The following is a 17,852-nucleotide window of genomic DNA, read 5'->3' on the forward strand; positions in this document are numbered from 1 at the left end:
GGACAATTTCGAGGAAGTGATCATACAGAAGATTCCCCGATCAGAAAATCAAGCTGCTGATGATTTAGCCAAGCTCGCCAGTTCCATATCACCGGTCGTCATTCAGCAACCAGTCAAACAGGTAGCCCTAGTAGCTCACGTAGACAGGATGGAAGGGCTCACCTTTCCCCATGACTGGCGGACGACCATAACGGAGTTCTTGAAGTCCGGGACCACACCCTCCGATCGGGAAGAAGCGCATCTGCTTCGAACAAGGGCTGGTTGTTTCGTCCTGATCGGAGAACAGCTTTACAAGAAAGCATTCTCCAGACCTTTACTTAAGTGTGTCGACCCGGAAGATGTCGACTATATACTACAAGAGGTGCATCAAGGGTCCTGCGGAGGACATCCGGGCGGCCACTCATTAGCAAGAAAGGTCCTTTTAGCCGGGTACTTTTGGCCGACACTCCAGGAAGACGTTGCTCGGATAGTCAGCATGTGCCTGTCCTGCCAAAGATACCATAGCTTCTCGCATCGACCGACAGAAGAGATGAAGTCCTCCACCGCGTCCTGCCCGTTCGACCAATAGGGCATGGACATCGTAGGGTCGTTTCCTATGGCACCCGGGCAGCGAAAATTCTTACTGGTGGCACTTGACTATTTCTCCAAGTGGGTCAAGGCTGAGCCGTTATCGAAGATAACTGAGCAGATGGTCATGAAGTTCATTTGAAAGCATATCATCTGTCGGTTCGGCATTCCCCGTCGGCTCATTTCAGACAACAGGAGGCAGTTCTTAGGTCAGCAACTAAAGGAATGGTGCGAAGGGTACAGAATCCAACAAGCCTTCACCTCTATTGCATACCCGCAGAGTAACGGGCAAGCCGAGGTAGTGAATCAGGAAATGTTACGGATTCTTCGAGCTCGGCTCGATCATGAAGGGGGAAGCTGGGTGGACGAGCTGCCTAGTGTATTGTGGGTGATCCGCACAACGCCTAAGGAAGGGACGGGGGTCACCCCATTCCAATTGGTATACGGAGGAGAAGTCGTCGTTCCGGTCGAAGTCGGAATAGAGTCAGACCGGATCCGACGCTACAGCGAGAACAACGCTGAATGGAGGCAATTGGAGCTAGACCTGGTGGACAAGACGCGAGCCAAGGCAGCCGTCTGGTTGATGGCGTATCGACAAAGAATGAAACAGAACTACAACAGGCGAGTGGTACCCAGATCATTTCAAGTTGGCGACTTCGTTTGGAAGAAAGTCAAGCCAGTCGGCGACGTCACCAAGCTGGAGGCCCCATGGGCTGGACCATTCAAGGTTGTGGAAAAGCTCCGCTCGGGGGCATATTATCTGGAAGACGAAAACGGGCGACGACTAGAGCGCCCGTGGAGTGCTAACCACTGCAGCTATACCAAGCTGGATGAAGGGTGCGATAATGTAACTAATATCCTGTACCTTTGCATTCTCCTGCGCCTTTCCATTACAGGCTGAAAACCAAAAGTGCAATGTTCGCTGAATTTATCGCCGAAAGGCCAGTCCTCAAGACCTCACCAGACCGTCGAGCGACGACGTTAAACCCCAGGGTCGGAACGGCGACCATAAATATCCCGCCTTGAAGACCGTCGAGCGGCGACATTAAACCCCAAGGTCGGAGCGGCAACCATAAATACCCCGCCTTGAAGACCGTTGAGCGGCGACGTTAAACCCCAGGGTCGGAGCGGTGACCATAAAGACCCCACCTTGAAGACCGTCGAGCGGCGACGTTAAACCCTAAAGTTGAGCGGCGACTATAGGCCCCAGGGTCGAAGCGGCGACCGTAAATACCCCGCCTTGAAGACCATCGAGCGGAGACATTAAACCCTAGAGTCGAGCAGCGACTATAAACCCCAGGGTCGAAGCGGCGATCGTAAATACCATGCCTTGAAGACCGTTGAACGGCGACGTTAAACCCTAGAGTCGAGCGACAACTATAAAACCCCGCCATGAATCGTTTAAATCAAACATGAACTTGGGTCCTCCAAACAGGAAGGGATAATCCTAAACCCGCAAGTCGAGCGGCTGATCAAAGATCGAAAGATACAAAAGCGTGCAAGAATATAGTGGCGATCGGAGGAACACGAAGCTCGCTCGGGCATATCCAACGAAGGAACAAACAGGACTGAAAAATGAAAGTTCATTAATCAAAATATGCCGAACGACAAGTACATATCATCGACTTCATTCCAGATAATCAAAGACCTCATCAGGCATCGTGGCGAGGAGCCCGGCACGGTCTTGGATAGGGATGCTGAAGTCTTCAGGGAGACTGCCCTTGGTCTTCAGATGATCGACTGTGGCAGTGACAACCAACTCAAATGTGTGGACAAACCGATCACAGGCCTTCTTTACAAATTCTTTCAAGCGATATACTTCTGCCTCATAACAGCGAATCGGCTCAGCTTGGCGCCCTGACATTCCTTCGAGGCAGCATGGGAGGCCTCGAGAGCAGTTTGAGAGGTTTTTAGCTCCTCTCGCAGAGCAGTCACCTCAACCGAGCGGTTATTCCGCTCGGCATTGAGTAGATCGGTCAACTCCTTGACTTTTAGCTCCAGGGCCCGAGTCTCGACATTCTTCTCATCCAAGTCGGCTATGGCCTTAAGCTTTCTAGTGGTGGCCAGACTAATCTTGCGATCATAAGATTTGACCTTATTTTCCAGCTGCTCCACCATGCTCTATCGATCGGATGAGGTCTTCCGCTCGTCCTCCAGGAGTCTTTGGGTCTGGGCTAGATCCTCCTGCAGCTCGGTGTATGAGGGCCCCTGAGCGGGAGCTCCTCCATAGAGTTTGAGCTTCTTGAGCTCATCTTCCAGAAATGTCAGGCGGTGGCACACCGCCACACTCTCCACCCAGTACTACAAGAAGTCAAGGACATGTTAATGCTGAACGGATGTAAGATATGGATAAGAAAAGGGGAGAACTTACTCCTGTAGCGTATGATAGATGGTTGTTGCCGAGTAGCCCAGGGGGCACAGCCGCAACCCGAGCACGAGCATCCTCCCAAACCTTGGCCAGCGGCCCGCGAATAACTATTTGGTGTTCAGGAGCTGTGGGTTGCGACGGGCGAAAGCAGCTCCTCAGTCGGGAGGTGCAAGAGGGCCCTTATGGATCGTCGACCGTTCGGGGTCAATTGAGCGAAGGCCGACGGACCTGAAGATTGGCAGGTCGGCGAAGACTGAATTCCTGATCGTCGAATTCTCTTACGATTGGGGGCAGAACTTTAATGGGCTGAACGGCGATCGGGTCGGATGGCTGGTCGCATTGCGAGGGGGTTCGATCGGAGGAGATCGCTTCCGCCGTGCTCGGAACAGCTGCAGAAGAAGGGGCGCCCACTTGTTCAGAAGCACCGATGGCCGAAGCAGCTGACCAAGAGGGGGCGTCCGACCGACAGCGTTAGCGGGTGGCCAAGGTTTCTTCATCACCTTTCGACGACGAGCCCCCCACTCGGACAGTGGGGTGCGTCTTTGAACGGGCGTCCGCTACCTCTTTACCTTTGGCCCGAGCGCCAGATCCCTCACCAACAGTTGGCACCTCTTCGCTTTCGCCCTCATGTGAGCCGACTGGCGCAATGCCGAGCCGCTCCATTTCTCTGACCGCTGCTGCCTCGGTCTCAGCGGCCTTGAGCTTCATCAAGCCGATCACTATCGACTTCAGTAGGACGTTAGCTGCAAAAGAAAAAGGGTAAATCAGTTAGACCCAAAGAAAGTGGTAATATGAAATTCCTTACCAATGCCGCCCGGGAGGCTCGTTCGGATTGGGCTCGGCCCAAACATATACAACACGCCCTCAGGCAGCAGCTTGTAGATATTGAATTTCAAACCGGCCAGCAGGTTGGCCGCATGGAGGTACTCCAGCCGAGTCTTGTATCTCGTCAGCTCGGGCTGAGACAGAACGACAGTCTGCCACTGGGTTCGGAAGCGGGGCCACTCGAGAAGACGCAAGTAGAAAAAATATTTCTTCCAATGTTATTGGAGGAAGACATCTTATCGAAGAAAACCAAGCCAATCCGAGATTGAAAAAGAAAAGTGCCAAATTCGGACTGCTTCGGATAATAGAAATAGTGGAAGATCTGGGGCCTAAGGGGAATGTTATGCACTCGGAACAGGACCACTATGCCACACAACAAATGGAAAGAGTTGGGGACTAGTTGGGCGAGTGGGATGCGGAAGTACTCGCAAACTTCAATAAAAACGGATGGATAGGAAAGCGCAGGCCGACAACAAATTGGTCTCGAAAAAAAACATAATGTGTCGGCCTGCGGTGTATGAGGTCGGTCGGACAGTCTGGCCAGAATGATTTCGTGGTCGGAGGGGATGTCAAAAGCATTGATCAAGCTTGCCACGTCGTCCTCGTCAAACCTGGTCTCCATGGTGGTGTACTAGAGACCAGGGGTGGGATCGACCGATTGAGAAGAACTTGCCATGATCGAGAAAGAAAAGAGCGGTGTCTGATGAAAAGGTCACCGGAGAAATGGAGGAACAGGGTCGACGCGGGACCCCGGAAAGCACGAGAGAACAAAAAGTAAGGAAGGGAGTTTACGAGAAAAGGGAAGTTGAAGATCACCGGAGCACTCAGCACAGGATCGCCGGAGCACTTGACGCAAAATCGCCGGAGCACGCGAGCAAGCAGCAGCAGCAATAAGACAGAGGTCGGCGTATCTGGCTTATAAAGGGCGGGCTCGGCTAAGCGGAGCCGTCCGATCTAGGTCGCGGAGACCAACGCGCGCATCCGGCCGTTGATTTTGAACGGACGCCTGTCACGTCACCGCAGACCCTTCGATCGCAAGGCAAAGGCGGTGGCAATACGTGGCATCCGCCCATTGGGCGCATTTAATGAACTCCATAACCCGCGTGCTCGGCCTTAATGGCAAGGATTTGCATGAATTTTGAGGCGATTTGGATGACGACAGCTTTGACCATCTGCGGACCAGGACGCGAAGCAGCAAAAGTTAGCAAGTGCCAGCGTGTGAGTCGTCGCTCGGCATATGGGAGCACGGTCCGGGATGTTCGCCACCTTTGAATGAGCCGATCGAAGGATTTTTCAGCACCCTTGCCGATCGACCGATTGAGCACTAGGCTACTTGTCCAGTCAGTCGGACTTTCAGCCTCCTTCGACTAGACTTGAGGGGGAGGCAGGTGATCCAGCGGTAAGATAAGGCCCCAGCCCGGCAAAAGGCCACGTGTTACATAAAAGTCAACAGTCAAGGCAAAAGTCAACGGTCATCACCTCGGCTAAGCTCGACTCGGCTCAGGTCCGACCTCCCGTTGCCCGGCGGGCGACTAGCACGGCTTAACAGCAGGGGTCAAGGGTTGAGCGGTTTTCGTCTCGGCCGAGCGAGAATCATGGCCATTGAGGTTCTCCCGTTCGCCCGGGCAGCGCCGGGGCCGCCGTATGATTGGCTAAGCAGATGTCCCGCTCGACCGACAGCGACGTTAGCCGAACGGTTCTTTCGTCCGGCTTGGTACAAGACAAAAGGAGCAGGTAACTCTATCTTCCTCGAGACAAGCATTGGCGACAGGCAGTATGGTCGGCGGTCGGATCAGACAGAGAATCGTACGACGGAAGTTTCCACTATCACGTCAGGGATATGCTCGTACTATTGAGATATGACGTCAGACACACTTTTCTGACACGCTCATTCCAAGTATGCTTTGAGGGGCGTGCACGTCTCGAGGAGCGTGCGCGAGCCCCTAAGAAGCCCTATATAAGGGCCTCAAGGCTCCAACAGAGGTATGTGCTATTCATCACTGTAGCTACAATTCTCGTCACTCTCTTTCGATTTCTTGCCGACGGGAGCTGACTTGAGCGTCAGAGGGCCGCTACCGGGAACCCTTTCCCGGCCTGATTTTGTGCTTGCAGGTTCTCGCCGGAGGTCTACGTCACTCAAAGGGTCACACGGAGTCAACGAGAATATCACGTCCCTAGTCACCATCGACTCAGTACTCGGACAGAATCCTGTTTCTCATTTTATGGACAGAATCCTGTTTCTCATTTTATGTCCGAATAAGGTAGAGGTCATTTTGATAGATTTTTGAACTAGAAAATTGATTGGTTAGTTTGCTGCATATATTTACGAAAAAAATGAAAACGCCAAAGAAAATCATTTGAAACCAATTACAAAAAAGATAATTGAGCTCTGAGATTTTTTTTGAGATAAAAAAAAATTACTTTATTAAATTAGCTTAATTATGAGAGATTTTTATCACATTTTTAAAGGAGTTTTCCTTCTAATAATATCTTCTACCTTTTCTGCCAAACGCCCAAAGGTATGATCCCAAGACATCCATATCTATATAGCATGAATAGACTATTACACGGAATGATATTTTCATCAATTTCATTAGTAGTCGACTCTTGTCTATATATGTAACGGTGAACAACTTGATTATGTCATATGGCTAAATAATATCTTTTAATTTAATTTATAGTAAAAGATGATTACATAATTCGTTCCTAGATTATACGCAGAAGAAAGATAAATTATAAAATTAATTTATAACTAACACTAAATTAACATACCGGTCGGATATGGATCCGTTATCCAATAATATCTTTTACTCCCTCTACTGCTTGGTTGTTGCCATTTAATTGTGCTCGTTTTGACTCACTCAAACTATTCAATGAGATTACTCCGCGGTCTCAAGGCAAACGCATCACTCCAAAACCCTTCCTCCTCCCATCTCTCCAAAACCGTTCCTCCAATCTTTCGTACTAAACCCTTAAACCCATCAAGCCAAGAAGCAGGATCTTCCCTTTCTCTCACCCAACAACTCCATTTATATCTTCCCCTTCAACCCATCTCGCCAAATCCATTTCTTTCCCTGTTGTCTTCCTGCACTGACACCCTTTCCCTCAGTAAAATCCACGGCTTCATCCTCGTCCATGGACTCAACAATCATCTCCCATGCCAAACCAAATTATTCAGCTGTTATGCATCCTTGGCAGATCTCGAGTCCGCCCGCAAGGTGTTTGACAGAATTCCAGACCCAGATCTTTATTCCTGGAAAGTATTGCTTAGAGGCTTCATCTTGAATGGGCAATACAGAGAAGCTATTTGGTATTATTCACAAATGAGATGTCGGTTTTGCGGGCATGATAATATCATCTTCTCCCGTGTCCTGAAGGCCTGCATTGAATTGCTCGATCTTGATGAAGGAAAGAAGCTGCATGGCCACATCATCAAAGTCGGGGATCCAGACTGTTTTGTGCTCAACAATCTCATTGACATGTATGCAAAATGCGGTGATATGGATTCTTCTAGAAGACTGTTTGATGGAACTCAGGATAGAAATGCGATTTCTTGGGCTACTGTGATATCAGGATATGCTCACAATGACTGTGGCGCTGAAGCATTAAGATTCTTCAATCACATGCAACGATCTAATAATGAACTTGATGAGTACACAGTGGTGAGCTTATTGACTTCATGTTCAGTGATAGGTGCTTTACATCAAGGAAAATGGGTGCATGGTTGTGCAATAAAGCGCGGAATGTGTACAAACCCCTTTGTAGGTAGTGCGCTAGTAGACATGTATGCCAAGCGTGGGGACATTACAGATGCCCGTTATGTGTTTGATGAGTTTAAGAATATGGATGCCATCTCATGGACTGCAATGATTGTTGGGTACACACAAAGAAACTATCCTCAAGATGCATTGAAGCTATTTTCTGATAAAAAATGGATGGTTCTAGTTCCTAACTCAGTGACCATATCCAGTATTCTATCTGCTGCTGCACAATTGAGGGACATGAAGTTGGGTAGTTCAATTCATTCACTAGGGTTGAAATTAGGAGTAGAAAAGTGCTTGGTGGTGATGAATGCCCTCATTGATATGTACGCAAAATGTTGTATGCTTTTTGAAGCTAATTCTATATTCAAAGGAGTCCATTGCAAGGATATTGTTACTTGGAATGCAATGGTTGCAGGGCACTCTCAGAATCATCAAGGTGTAGAAGCGTTATCTCTATTCAACACAATGAGGTCAGAGGGATGTTCACCAGATGCTGTTACGGTTGTCTGTGCTATCTCATCTTGTATCTCTTTGGGGGACTTCCTCCTCGGTAGTTGTTTCCATGCCTATTCCATCATGTTTGGGTTTCTTACAAATATTCATGTTGGTACTGCACTTCTCAATTTCTACAACAAGTATGGTGATGTGAAGTTGGCTAATAGAATCTTCCATGAGATGATAGAAAGGAATACTGTGACATGGTGTGCGATGTTGGGTGGATATGGAATGCAAGGTGATTATGCTGGCTCTGTTGATATTTTCAAGAAAATGTTGAAGGAAGACTTGCAACCCAACGATGCAACCTTCACTACCATTCTTTCGCTTTGTAGCCACACTGGGATGGTTGATGCAGGACGAGAGTATTTCAATAGTATGTCTGAGCATTATAAGATAGCTCCCTCAATGAAGCACTATGCATGCATGGTTGACATGCTTGCTCGGGCTGGAAGATTAGAGGAAGCACAGGAATTCATAGATAGGATGCCAATACAAGCTGACACTAATGTCTGGGGAGCTTTGCTTCATGGTTGCAGAATGCATTGGAGGTTTGAACTTGGTGAAGTTGTAGTAAGGAGGATGATGACTTTGCTTCCAAATAGGCCAGATTACTATGTGCTCATGTCGAATTTGTATGCTTCAGAAGGGAGGTGGGATGAAGCCCTTAAAGTGAGGAAACTGATGGAGGAGATGGGTCTGGTGAAGCAACCAGGATGTAGCTCCTTCGGAATTGAGAACCAGTTCAATACTACTGTCATGAAGGGCTCACATGTATGAGAATATATTTGGAAAAAAGGAACTGAAGTTCATTATTTGAAAGAAACAGGTATGATCAAGCTGCTTGGATATAGTTATAATGAGCTGCTGCTATCAAACTTTGACACTAGACATCATAAAACAAATTATCTACATACCTGCTGGAGTTAAAAGCAAAACAAAGTGGCTCAATTGGTCATGGTAATTGGTGAGATGCTTTTTCCTAAATGTTTATTTGGAGTTAATGGCCTTATGCAGAGCTGGAACTGCTGCATGGCGCTCATCAAGTCTGTCAATTGGATCCATAAAATCAACCAAGGCAGCATATCCATAAGATAGTTATAGTGGTACTTCTGGCATGTACAAGTCTACGTTAAAAAAGACTTGTTTGGAGCTTCTAGCCTGCTCCGTGCATAATTGTTTATCCAATACCACCTTGCTATGGCTGAAAAAAATAATCAAAAGTTAAATATCATCTGAAATACAAATCATGAGCTTTGTACAGTGCGGCATTTATTGTATCGGTTGAACTAAGGGCCGGCTCTGGAGGAGGGCGACACTGGACGATGGCCCTAGGCCCTGAATTTGGGAGGGTCCAAGTTTTTTTTTTAGTACTATGTATTATAGGCATGTAGTTGGGCCTGGGTAGTTGGGTCCAAATTCATATTTCAGAACCTTTTGATATTGTCTTTTTCTTTTATCCTTTTAGGTTGCAATTTGCAAAGTGGTGAAGGATTTGGGGCTGCCATGAAATAATTGGAAGGTATAATCTTATTTTTTTGAAAAGTATAGGAATGATGATTTTGTTGTAAGTTTGACTATTACTAAAAGTCTTACATTATATATGAACACAAAGCCAATATTTACAACAATGCATTATATTTTTAGGGAAAAATAATTTAATGAAAGAGAGGATGATGAAGTTTCACTATTAGAGTTCTTTAGAATTGATTATTTTATTGTTATTGTAAACATGATGATTGCTTCTTTAAAATGTAGATTTGAGCAAATGAAAACTATTGAAAATATATTTAGTTTTTTATTTAATTCAAAAATATTAAGAACTTTGGACGATGATGAATTGTGAAAATGTTGTGTCAATCTAAAATCTATTCTAACTCATAACCATTCATCAGATGTTAAGTTAGATGATTTATTTATCGAATTAAAAAATATTACAAATAATTTTACCAAATATAGTAATGACTACAATTAATATTTTTGAATTTGTTCAAAGTATAAATTATTATTCAAATGTTGTAATTATTTATAGAATCTTGTTGACTATGTATGTTACGGTAACATCAACTGACAATGTCGCAAGAAAAATTAAATGGATTGACAATTTTATATATTGAAAAAAACATTTTGAAACATCTTGAAACTGATAATATTATAGATGATTTTACAAATAGAAATATTAGAAGAAATCGTTGTAGATGAATTATATATTATTAAAAACTTATTTTAGATCTCATTTTACTTTTTTTTCATCCCGGACCTCCTGAGTCAAAAGGACTGGGGCTGGTTAAACTTTTGGATCTGATCATATAATTATCTCTCCCTTCACTTTGTCTTGCGTGTTAGAGTTACTTGATTGTGGAAATGTGAGACCATAGAGAAGCGTTTGGCATTCTGGTATTTTTTTAATCTAAAATGAAATGAACGGGCCTCTCTACAAATAGCTTCTTTCAACTTTAGTATCATCACAAAGTTAAAGTTCGAATATACAACTTCCCTCTCTTTGCGTGACCGCTATTCCTAGGCCTCCTTTCTATTTTTGGTACGTTCTACTATAATTGTGATTTGTGAGTGATTTAGAAAATACGCGGTAAATACAGATATTTTTACCTCGAAAAAGATAAAGAAAAAGAAAAAAAAAAACTGAGAGGAAGGAAGAAAGATTACTTTTGCATATGTACTTAATTTTATTTTTTAAATTAAAAACAAAACTAAGAGATGCTCCTATATCTTCCTATGGACGGTCATGGTTGCCGTACGCATGCTAAATATGAGCTTTGATCGACTACTAACTCTGTGTCTGGTGAAGATTGCAAGCATCATTCTTAAGCAGCATCAACTGTGTTCTAAGACTGGACTCTTGCACCTGCTTCACATAAAGAGTACAAAATTGGATAAGCATGGTGGACTTGTAGCAGTCTTAAGTTTTGCTCAATTGACAGGATCCTACAAGTAAAACATTGTAATCTCCATAGTCAATTGCATGAAGTAACTTTACTGCAGCATATGCTTCATTGTTGCTATAGAAATCTACATGATCGAAACAGTTGGAACTCAAGATAGATAATCTTTGAACAGGTTAGGTTCCTTGGTGGCAAAGTGATGATAATGACACAGAAAATTAATGATCCGATGTACAAGTCTGTTTGACAGATAACTATACTGGCTGCCCTTTTAGTTATGGGATTACAATCGACAGGTAAACTAGATGCCGAAAACAAGGTCAGAAGCAACATATCAGAAATACACAAAAATGAGGAGTTTATTAGTTCAAGATATTCTTCTTGGCCCTATTTTCAAGAAGCTAAGATTATGCGACTTTTTATCAAAGCAGCGGCCACATTTTACTTTTTATCAAAGCAGCGGCCACATTGTTTTTATTTATCAAAAGAAATATCTTAATTTCAAAACCATAAAAAAAAAAAAATCAAAAATAATATTATTCCTTTCTTATCCCTCCTGCCAACGATCTCACATTATTTTTCAATGCATGGATCTTATATAAAAAAATATCAAACTTACATTGGGCCTGATATTGGACCATATCAAGCTCAGCGTGGGCCTAATAATTTAAGGCCCAGTGTAGGCCTGATATGAAAAATATAAGGTCCACGTTGGACCTGATATTGGACCATATTAGATCCAGAGTAGGCCCTATATCAAGCCTGATCTGGGAACAAATTGGACCCTTTTTAATCTTGTAAAGAGAGGATGCATTGAAAAATGGTGAGAGAGAGAGAGGATTTAGGAGGTTGGCAGGAGGGGTAGGAAAAGAATAACACTATTTTTGATACTCTTGTTTTGTAGTTTTAAAACTAGGATATATAGTATAAATAAAAAATTAGAAACTCATAGAAGGGTATCCATTATCACTAACCTGCATGGATGTAGCACAAGCAAGTAACTCTCTGCACTCATCAAGCATTAACTTTTCTTGCAACAGTTTGAAGCTCAGAAACAAGAGACTTTGTACATTCTACCTAGTAATCATGAAATCCAAATAGAAAACTTTCAGAACCAAACCCACAAGACCAAATTAACAAACAAGTTCAAGGAGGTAAGTTGGTGTTTCTTTTAAGTTGTGAATAAAGCTCCTTTCAACACCTCTCCATTTGCACTCATGTCGACATATTATGTCAGACAAATTGGTCGAGAAGAATAAAATGGCAATTGGGATTTTGAATAACATCAATCAAATTCAAACTGTCCTTCTGATGCCAAATCCGCAACAACAGAAAGGAGATTAAAAAAACAGATGAATGATAAAGATGTAGTCCAGGCTGAAAGTTCAAATGAAATACAAATGAAATCTTCATGTTGTAGATAAGTCAAAAGGATTTATCTATGAGATTTACAAAACCATCTTCCTAAGAAAACGTGACTTTAGGGCGGATAGCCTTGCAGCATATTAGATTGACATTGCATTATTTGAATTCCAAGTCTAAATTTATCCTTTCCTAAAAAAATTGTTGGCTCCGTTCAATAGGCTAATGATGAATGAATTCAAGTTCTATGATATTCAAAGTGAAGTCCACGAATTGTAAGATCGATCCTTAGCGGTAAAAATGCAAGTATATACATACTATTTGGGATAAGTAGTGATGAATTTCACCTTAGATAATAATAGACAAATAGAGGAGTTGATAGCATGCATCATATCAATTGCCGAACTGACAGCATTCCGCATATCAATTACAGCCGCCTGTAAAATGGAGGCAAACAGTTAATTGACTAGGGCCTTAGAGGTATACCAAAAATTCATATACAGGATTTATGGAGTTAAAAAAAAAAAACACTACCAATTATTAACATACCAAATCATAGGTTGGACCAGTTTTGAAATCTTTGATACTACAACTGATAAATGAAAATATATCATCAATATATAAATACCTTCGTTCCTCCCATCACAGGGAGGCGTAGAATGCTTGTATTAAGAGCTTCAATTGCCCCAAACAGAGAACTACAATGTTCCTCTCCTAATGCTGCCCACTGTTCAAGGGACATCATCTATAGAATTTTCCAAAAAAAGAGATCTTAAGAAATTAATTAAAGTAATAGAACGTATTGTACAAGAAATGCACGGTTTAACATAATAAAATAATATGCCCAACAACTTCAAGCTTACATTGTAAGTAAAATAGTCTTTGGGAACAAGAGTAGCTACAAAAGAAAGCTGAATTGTAATCATGATAGCTATCTCAAGGCTAGGGCCTCATGGTATATAGCAATGCTTCTTCTCCCAACCAGTAAAACATCTTTACTGATAAACACCTCCAAGAAGTTTTCAGTAATCATTCAAGTTCACTTAACAAGGCTAGCATAATTAACAGCTACTGTTGTGATGCAAATTAAAATCCCTTAACATTTAGCAGGACATATTACATGGTCAATGAATTGTGTGTTTACTAATTATCATATGCAGCAGTCCATTCACTATATATCAGAAACAACAAAATCTCCTGCATGTGCAAATTAAAAGGATGGAATCTTCCTCAAATTGAAGGGAGCAATCCTTAGTGCAAAATTAGATGCGGAAAAAAATCAACATGGAGTGTTGTTTTTGGTCAAGACACAGAAACACCAGGAAGATCACAACAAGAATCTGAATTTTGTTAGTATTTAGTACCATAAACAACAAAAAGATAAGACAAGTTTATGCAAACAAGAGGTTAGGATGACTTGAAAAGCTTATTCTCACATGGTCACACTTATCCCAAATGAGAAAACTATCTTGTTAGCTACAACCACTAGTCAAAATGTTTAAATTCAAGTTAATGATAGCACAATCATCTAAGCCATATTAAACCTCTTTTTAAATTAACAACAATGTGGAACTAAACTAGCTTCTTACATTTATGATTTTTGGTTTCAGGTTTATTCAGTATTTCAAGGATTGACAGCATAATTGTCTTATCACAGCATCTAGTCATAAACTTAGTTAAGTTGTACTGATCAGGAAAAAAAATCAATCTGCATCTTGTATGATCTATTCTGTTATGAAATTTTAATTGGTTTGGAAGTTTTAGTATTTGCTCTTGGAAATTCAGGTTTCATATAAATGAAGACAAAAAACCATACATATTCCATTAGTAGGATAAAAGAAAGCGAAAAATCCAAAGAAAAGTAGGATTTGAAAAGGCAAAAGCAAAGAATTGAATGAATAATGTCTAACCTGTCCCTTCAAAATAACACCTAACTTCATCTCCTGATGCAAGTGTTGCACATCAATCCTTTTCATGAGGACAGAATTACCCATTGTTGAGATATTATTCCAAACACTTTGAAGAACATTCTGTATGCGAAGATCAAAAATAGATTCACCATGTTAGCCAAGTATGCCAAGCAAGATTTTAATCATGGTATTTTTGGTACAAAAATATAGGCATGGGGATAGGATAAATATGTAGGAAGCTTACTGTCAACTCAACCAATCTCCTTTTGCACCCTTTAACAGGAGAAATATTTTGCACATCATGGCAAATTAAGAGAATAAGCTTATTAATGACAGCATGATAATGCAAATAAATTCATTCTTTGTATCATTTCAAAAAGATAATAGTCAGTGTATGATAATCACCAAAAAAACAGCAAGCATGAAAACTTACGCATACACAGTTTAAGGGGAAAAAAAAACAAATATAATCTGAGTTTGTATTTTATCCTTACAATGACATCTTCACTAGAAATAACTAGAATAATAGAAGGTAGGGAAAATAAAAATTGGCCGCTTAACCTACCATGTAAAGCTATAAATGAATGTTTTATATGATTAAATCATGAGCACCAAAATCCCTACCTCTGTTCTCATTTTCTGAATTGATAATGTCTTGTTTGTTTGGGCATTAACAAAACACCACTGCAAACTTGCATTATACAGCAACTTTAGTTGATGAGCATCTTCTATGTCACTTGCATGCAATTTTCCTATTTTCCCATCAGTACTGGACTTAGAGGCAAAGGATGTACCACCCAGTGTGCCAAAAATAGTGCTTGACAATGATATTGGAGTAGATGCTCTTGTCCTCAAAGGACTCAACATAGCCCTAGACGTAAATGATGATGATGATAAAACCTTACTAGGTGTTGATGGGCGCAGCAAACCTGGAATGATTGATGACTGAGTACTTGGTGATGAAGGGCGCTGCTGACCTAGGATGAATGATGACTGAGTACTAGTTGGACGTGTCACAGATGAAGATTTCATAGGAGGTTGAGATGACAAATTCACAACTGGTTTTACATTTTGTTCTATACTTCCACTTCCATTATTGGAGAGTTGCTCAACTTCATTAGATAGTGAGAGCTTGGGATGTCCGGATGCACTACTGGATGTGAGATCTATCTTATTGGGGAAAATCACTTGTGAAGCAACTCTTCCAGCAGATCTACTTATCTTATCAGAAAGATCCATACTTCTCAACATAGCACTTGTGGATAGCTTCCCACCCATCATAGAAGGCCACCTATGTCGATCTACTACCTTAGTGTTTGAGTTTTCTGCTGGTTTAGAATTCTCCGATTGGTCAGATGTATTCATTCCTCTTAGTGGAGTCCTCTTTCTCTCAGATACCACATTTGACGGTAAATTGATTGATTTTACTGTAGAGGATTTTGCAGCCAACTTCTCTCTCTTATTAACTGGAACTGTAAGAGATTCTGACTGTAAAGAAGAAGAAAGGCTTCGGATAGAAGGCCACAAGCCATCGGGTGCTTTGTTGCTGAGTAATTGTCTTGTGGCCTTGTGATATTCTGTAACAACAGCTCGTACTGGAGTTGTTGGCTTAGAAGATGGGGTTGATGGAGTAGATGGCCTAGATGGGGATGACAATGCAGAACTCTTTGACGAAGGGGTTCGTGATCTTCTTCTATCAGCCGAGTGGGATCGTTTAGACATTGACACCCCAGGTACACGGTTTGTGCGACTCTGACTGGCAATTGGAGAAGAGCATCGTCTTGATGCACCGGAAGCTGAAACAGGAGTGGATGAGATTCCATTCATGTACCTAGAAGCAACAGTCCGAGGCTTGGCATTGCTTGGGATGGTATCATTCTTCTCGTGAGATGGCCTAGGATTATCTTCAGTCCGAGTGGCCTTTGTCTGTGCTTTTGCCCCAAGGGGCTCAACTTTACATGTATCCATCAATTGCAGTCTTCAAATGAAACTACATTGATGATGACAACATCACCATAACCATAAATCCGCCCAAAAAGGTTCTGCATCAGAGAATGATATTACAAAATAATTCCCAGAAATTAAAGCAAAATTATATAACAAAGGAAGGAAATTCATGAACAAGCCTATGAAAAAAACTGGACACGAGATTTCAGATAAAAGCCCGCTCCAAAATAATCAGAAATAAAGAATATCAAGCCAAAATTGTCAGGATGCCAACTGAAGTTGAGAGTGTTGCAGCAAAGAGAGAGAGAAAGTGCAAGGATCACTTGAAAGAAGACATGGAGGTAAAGCGACGAAGCCGCGGCAAACATGGATAGATAAATAGGTATTCTTGCCATTGAAATTTAATATTTCGACTGTTTGCTTTCTTTAAGGTTCTCTCCACAATAGAGGTAAACAAAACAGAGAAAGGCGATTGGAAGAATAATAATGGAAAGAAAATAAAATCCGGGAAAACGAAGTTCCACCTGCACACTGATTGTGATTTGAGGAAATCCAACTACGCCGAGGACAGGGAGCTCTCTAGGGGTTTCGGAACAACCACTTGCGTCCTTGGGCTGAAAAATAAAAAAAAATAAAAAACGTCATAGAAACAAACCACCGCCGAAAAACAACGTTTTTTTTCTTACACAGCATTGGTTTTCTACTCTCGAATGCACACGATTTAGTTTCTAGCTAAAAAAACAAATGGATTTCATCAATCCGAGACAAGAAACGGCAAAAGGAACAACGAATACGCGCTAAAGAATCCTTATGAATTCAAAAAACATTTCAAAACCTCCAACTAGATTCCTTTAAGATCATGAAAGCTGCTAAACACAAAGCATCCAACCTCCGATTCGCGATGCAAACTCGGGTGGCAGAAACTCCAAGTGGCACTGCAGGAGGGAGGGAGCATTAATCTCGCCTCCGCAAACCGCCGCCGCCGATACAGAATTCCACAAAATCGAGATGGCGGTTAAAGAAATTATAGTACAAGAAAAATTATAGTAGAAGAAAAAGGAAAGTTGGATTTTTGCGCGTTTTCCTGTTGGATTCTGAGAAAACGAGAAGAGAGGAAGGTGGGAAGACGTTCCGGTTAGGAAGGGCGTCAAACCCACGGCAAAAACAGATAAATTCATCAGCTGGATACGTGAAAATAAATAATTATTATTGTTCTTGGACTTTAATTTGACAATGGGGAAAAGATCATCGCGCCTCACCCACTTTCTACTTCTTAGCCTAACAGCTAGAAAGTATTATATCAAAACTACACTGAATTTACCATATTGCTTTGGCCTATCACCTATCGCGTATCGCCCAAAATCAGAAAATCTTGCGTTTCTCATAAAACGAAAACAGAAAAGAAAAACGTCTTTTTTATCCGTCCGTTCGTTTTTTGGTGAGAGTTGGGGCGATTCAGTACAGCGCGGTTGGAATAGGCCGCCGATTGGTGAGCGGACCGGATTTATTACACACGTCAACAACATCGTTCTATTACGTCATTCGGCTCGACCAAGTCAAAGCAACCCAGCCCGGTCCCCAGCTACCCGAATATCATATCTGCCTCGTGGACGTCTCAGCTGGACGATCACGATAACGACCGACCGTGACCACTCACGTGGTAACTGAGTCGTCAACTGGTGTACTGGCTCAGCTGCAGTTGTGGGGGACC

General features: G+C 42.4%; 1 protein-coding gene and 1 pseudogene across 1 annotated transcript; one reads left to right on the forward strand and one right to left on the reverse strand.

Annotated features, from left to right (window-relative positions):
* The first annotated feature begins 6,606 nt into the window (after window positions 1-6,606).
* LOC122019747 (pentatricopeptide repeat-containing protein At2g03380, mitochondrial-like) lies at window positions 6,607-9,687 on the forward strand. Its single transcript, XM_042577255.1, has one exon. It carries the CDS (start codon window positions 6,634-6,636, stop codon window positions 8,797-8,799), a length of 2,166 nt encoding a protein of 721 aa, XP_042433189.1. The 5' UTR covers window positions 6,607-6,633; the 3' UTR covers window positions 8,800-9,687.
* A 907-nt stretch (window positions 9,688-10,594) lies between these two features.
* Window positions 10,595-17,307, reverse strand: LOC122019755 (annotated as a pseudogene).
* Window positions 17,308-17,852: the final 545 nt, after the last annotated feature.

Source organism: Zingiber officinale, chromosome 1A, assembly GCF_018446385.1.
Source record: "Zingiber officinale cultivar Zhangliang chromosome 1A, Zo_v1.1, whole genome shotgun sequence".
In the NCBI taxonomy this organism is placed as follows: domain Eukaryota; kingdom Viridiplantae; phylum Streptophyta; class Magnoliopsida; order Zingiberales; family Zingiberaceae; genus Zingiber; species Zingiber officinale.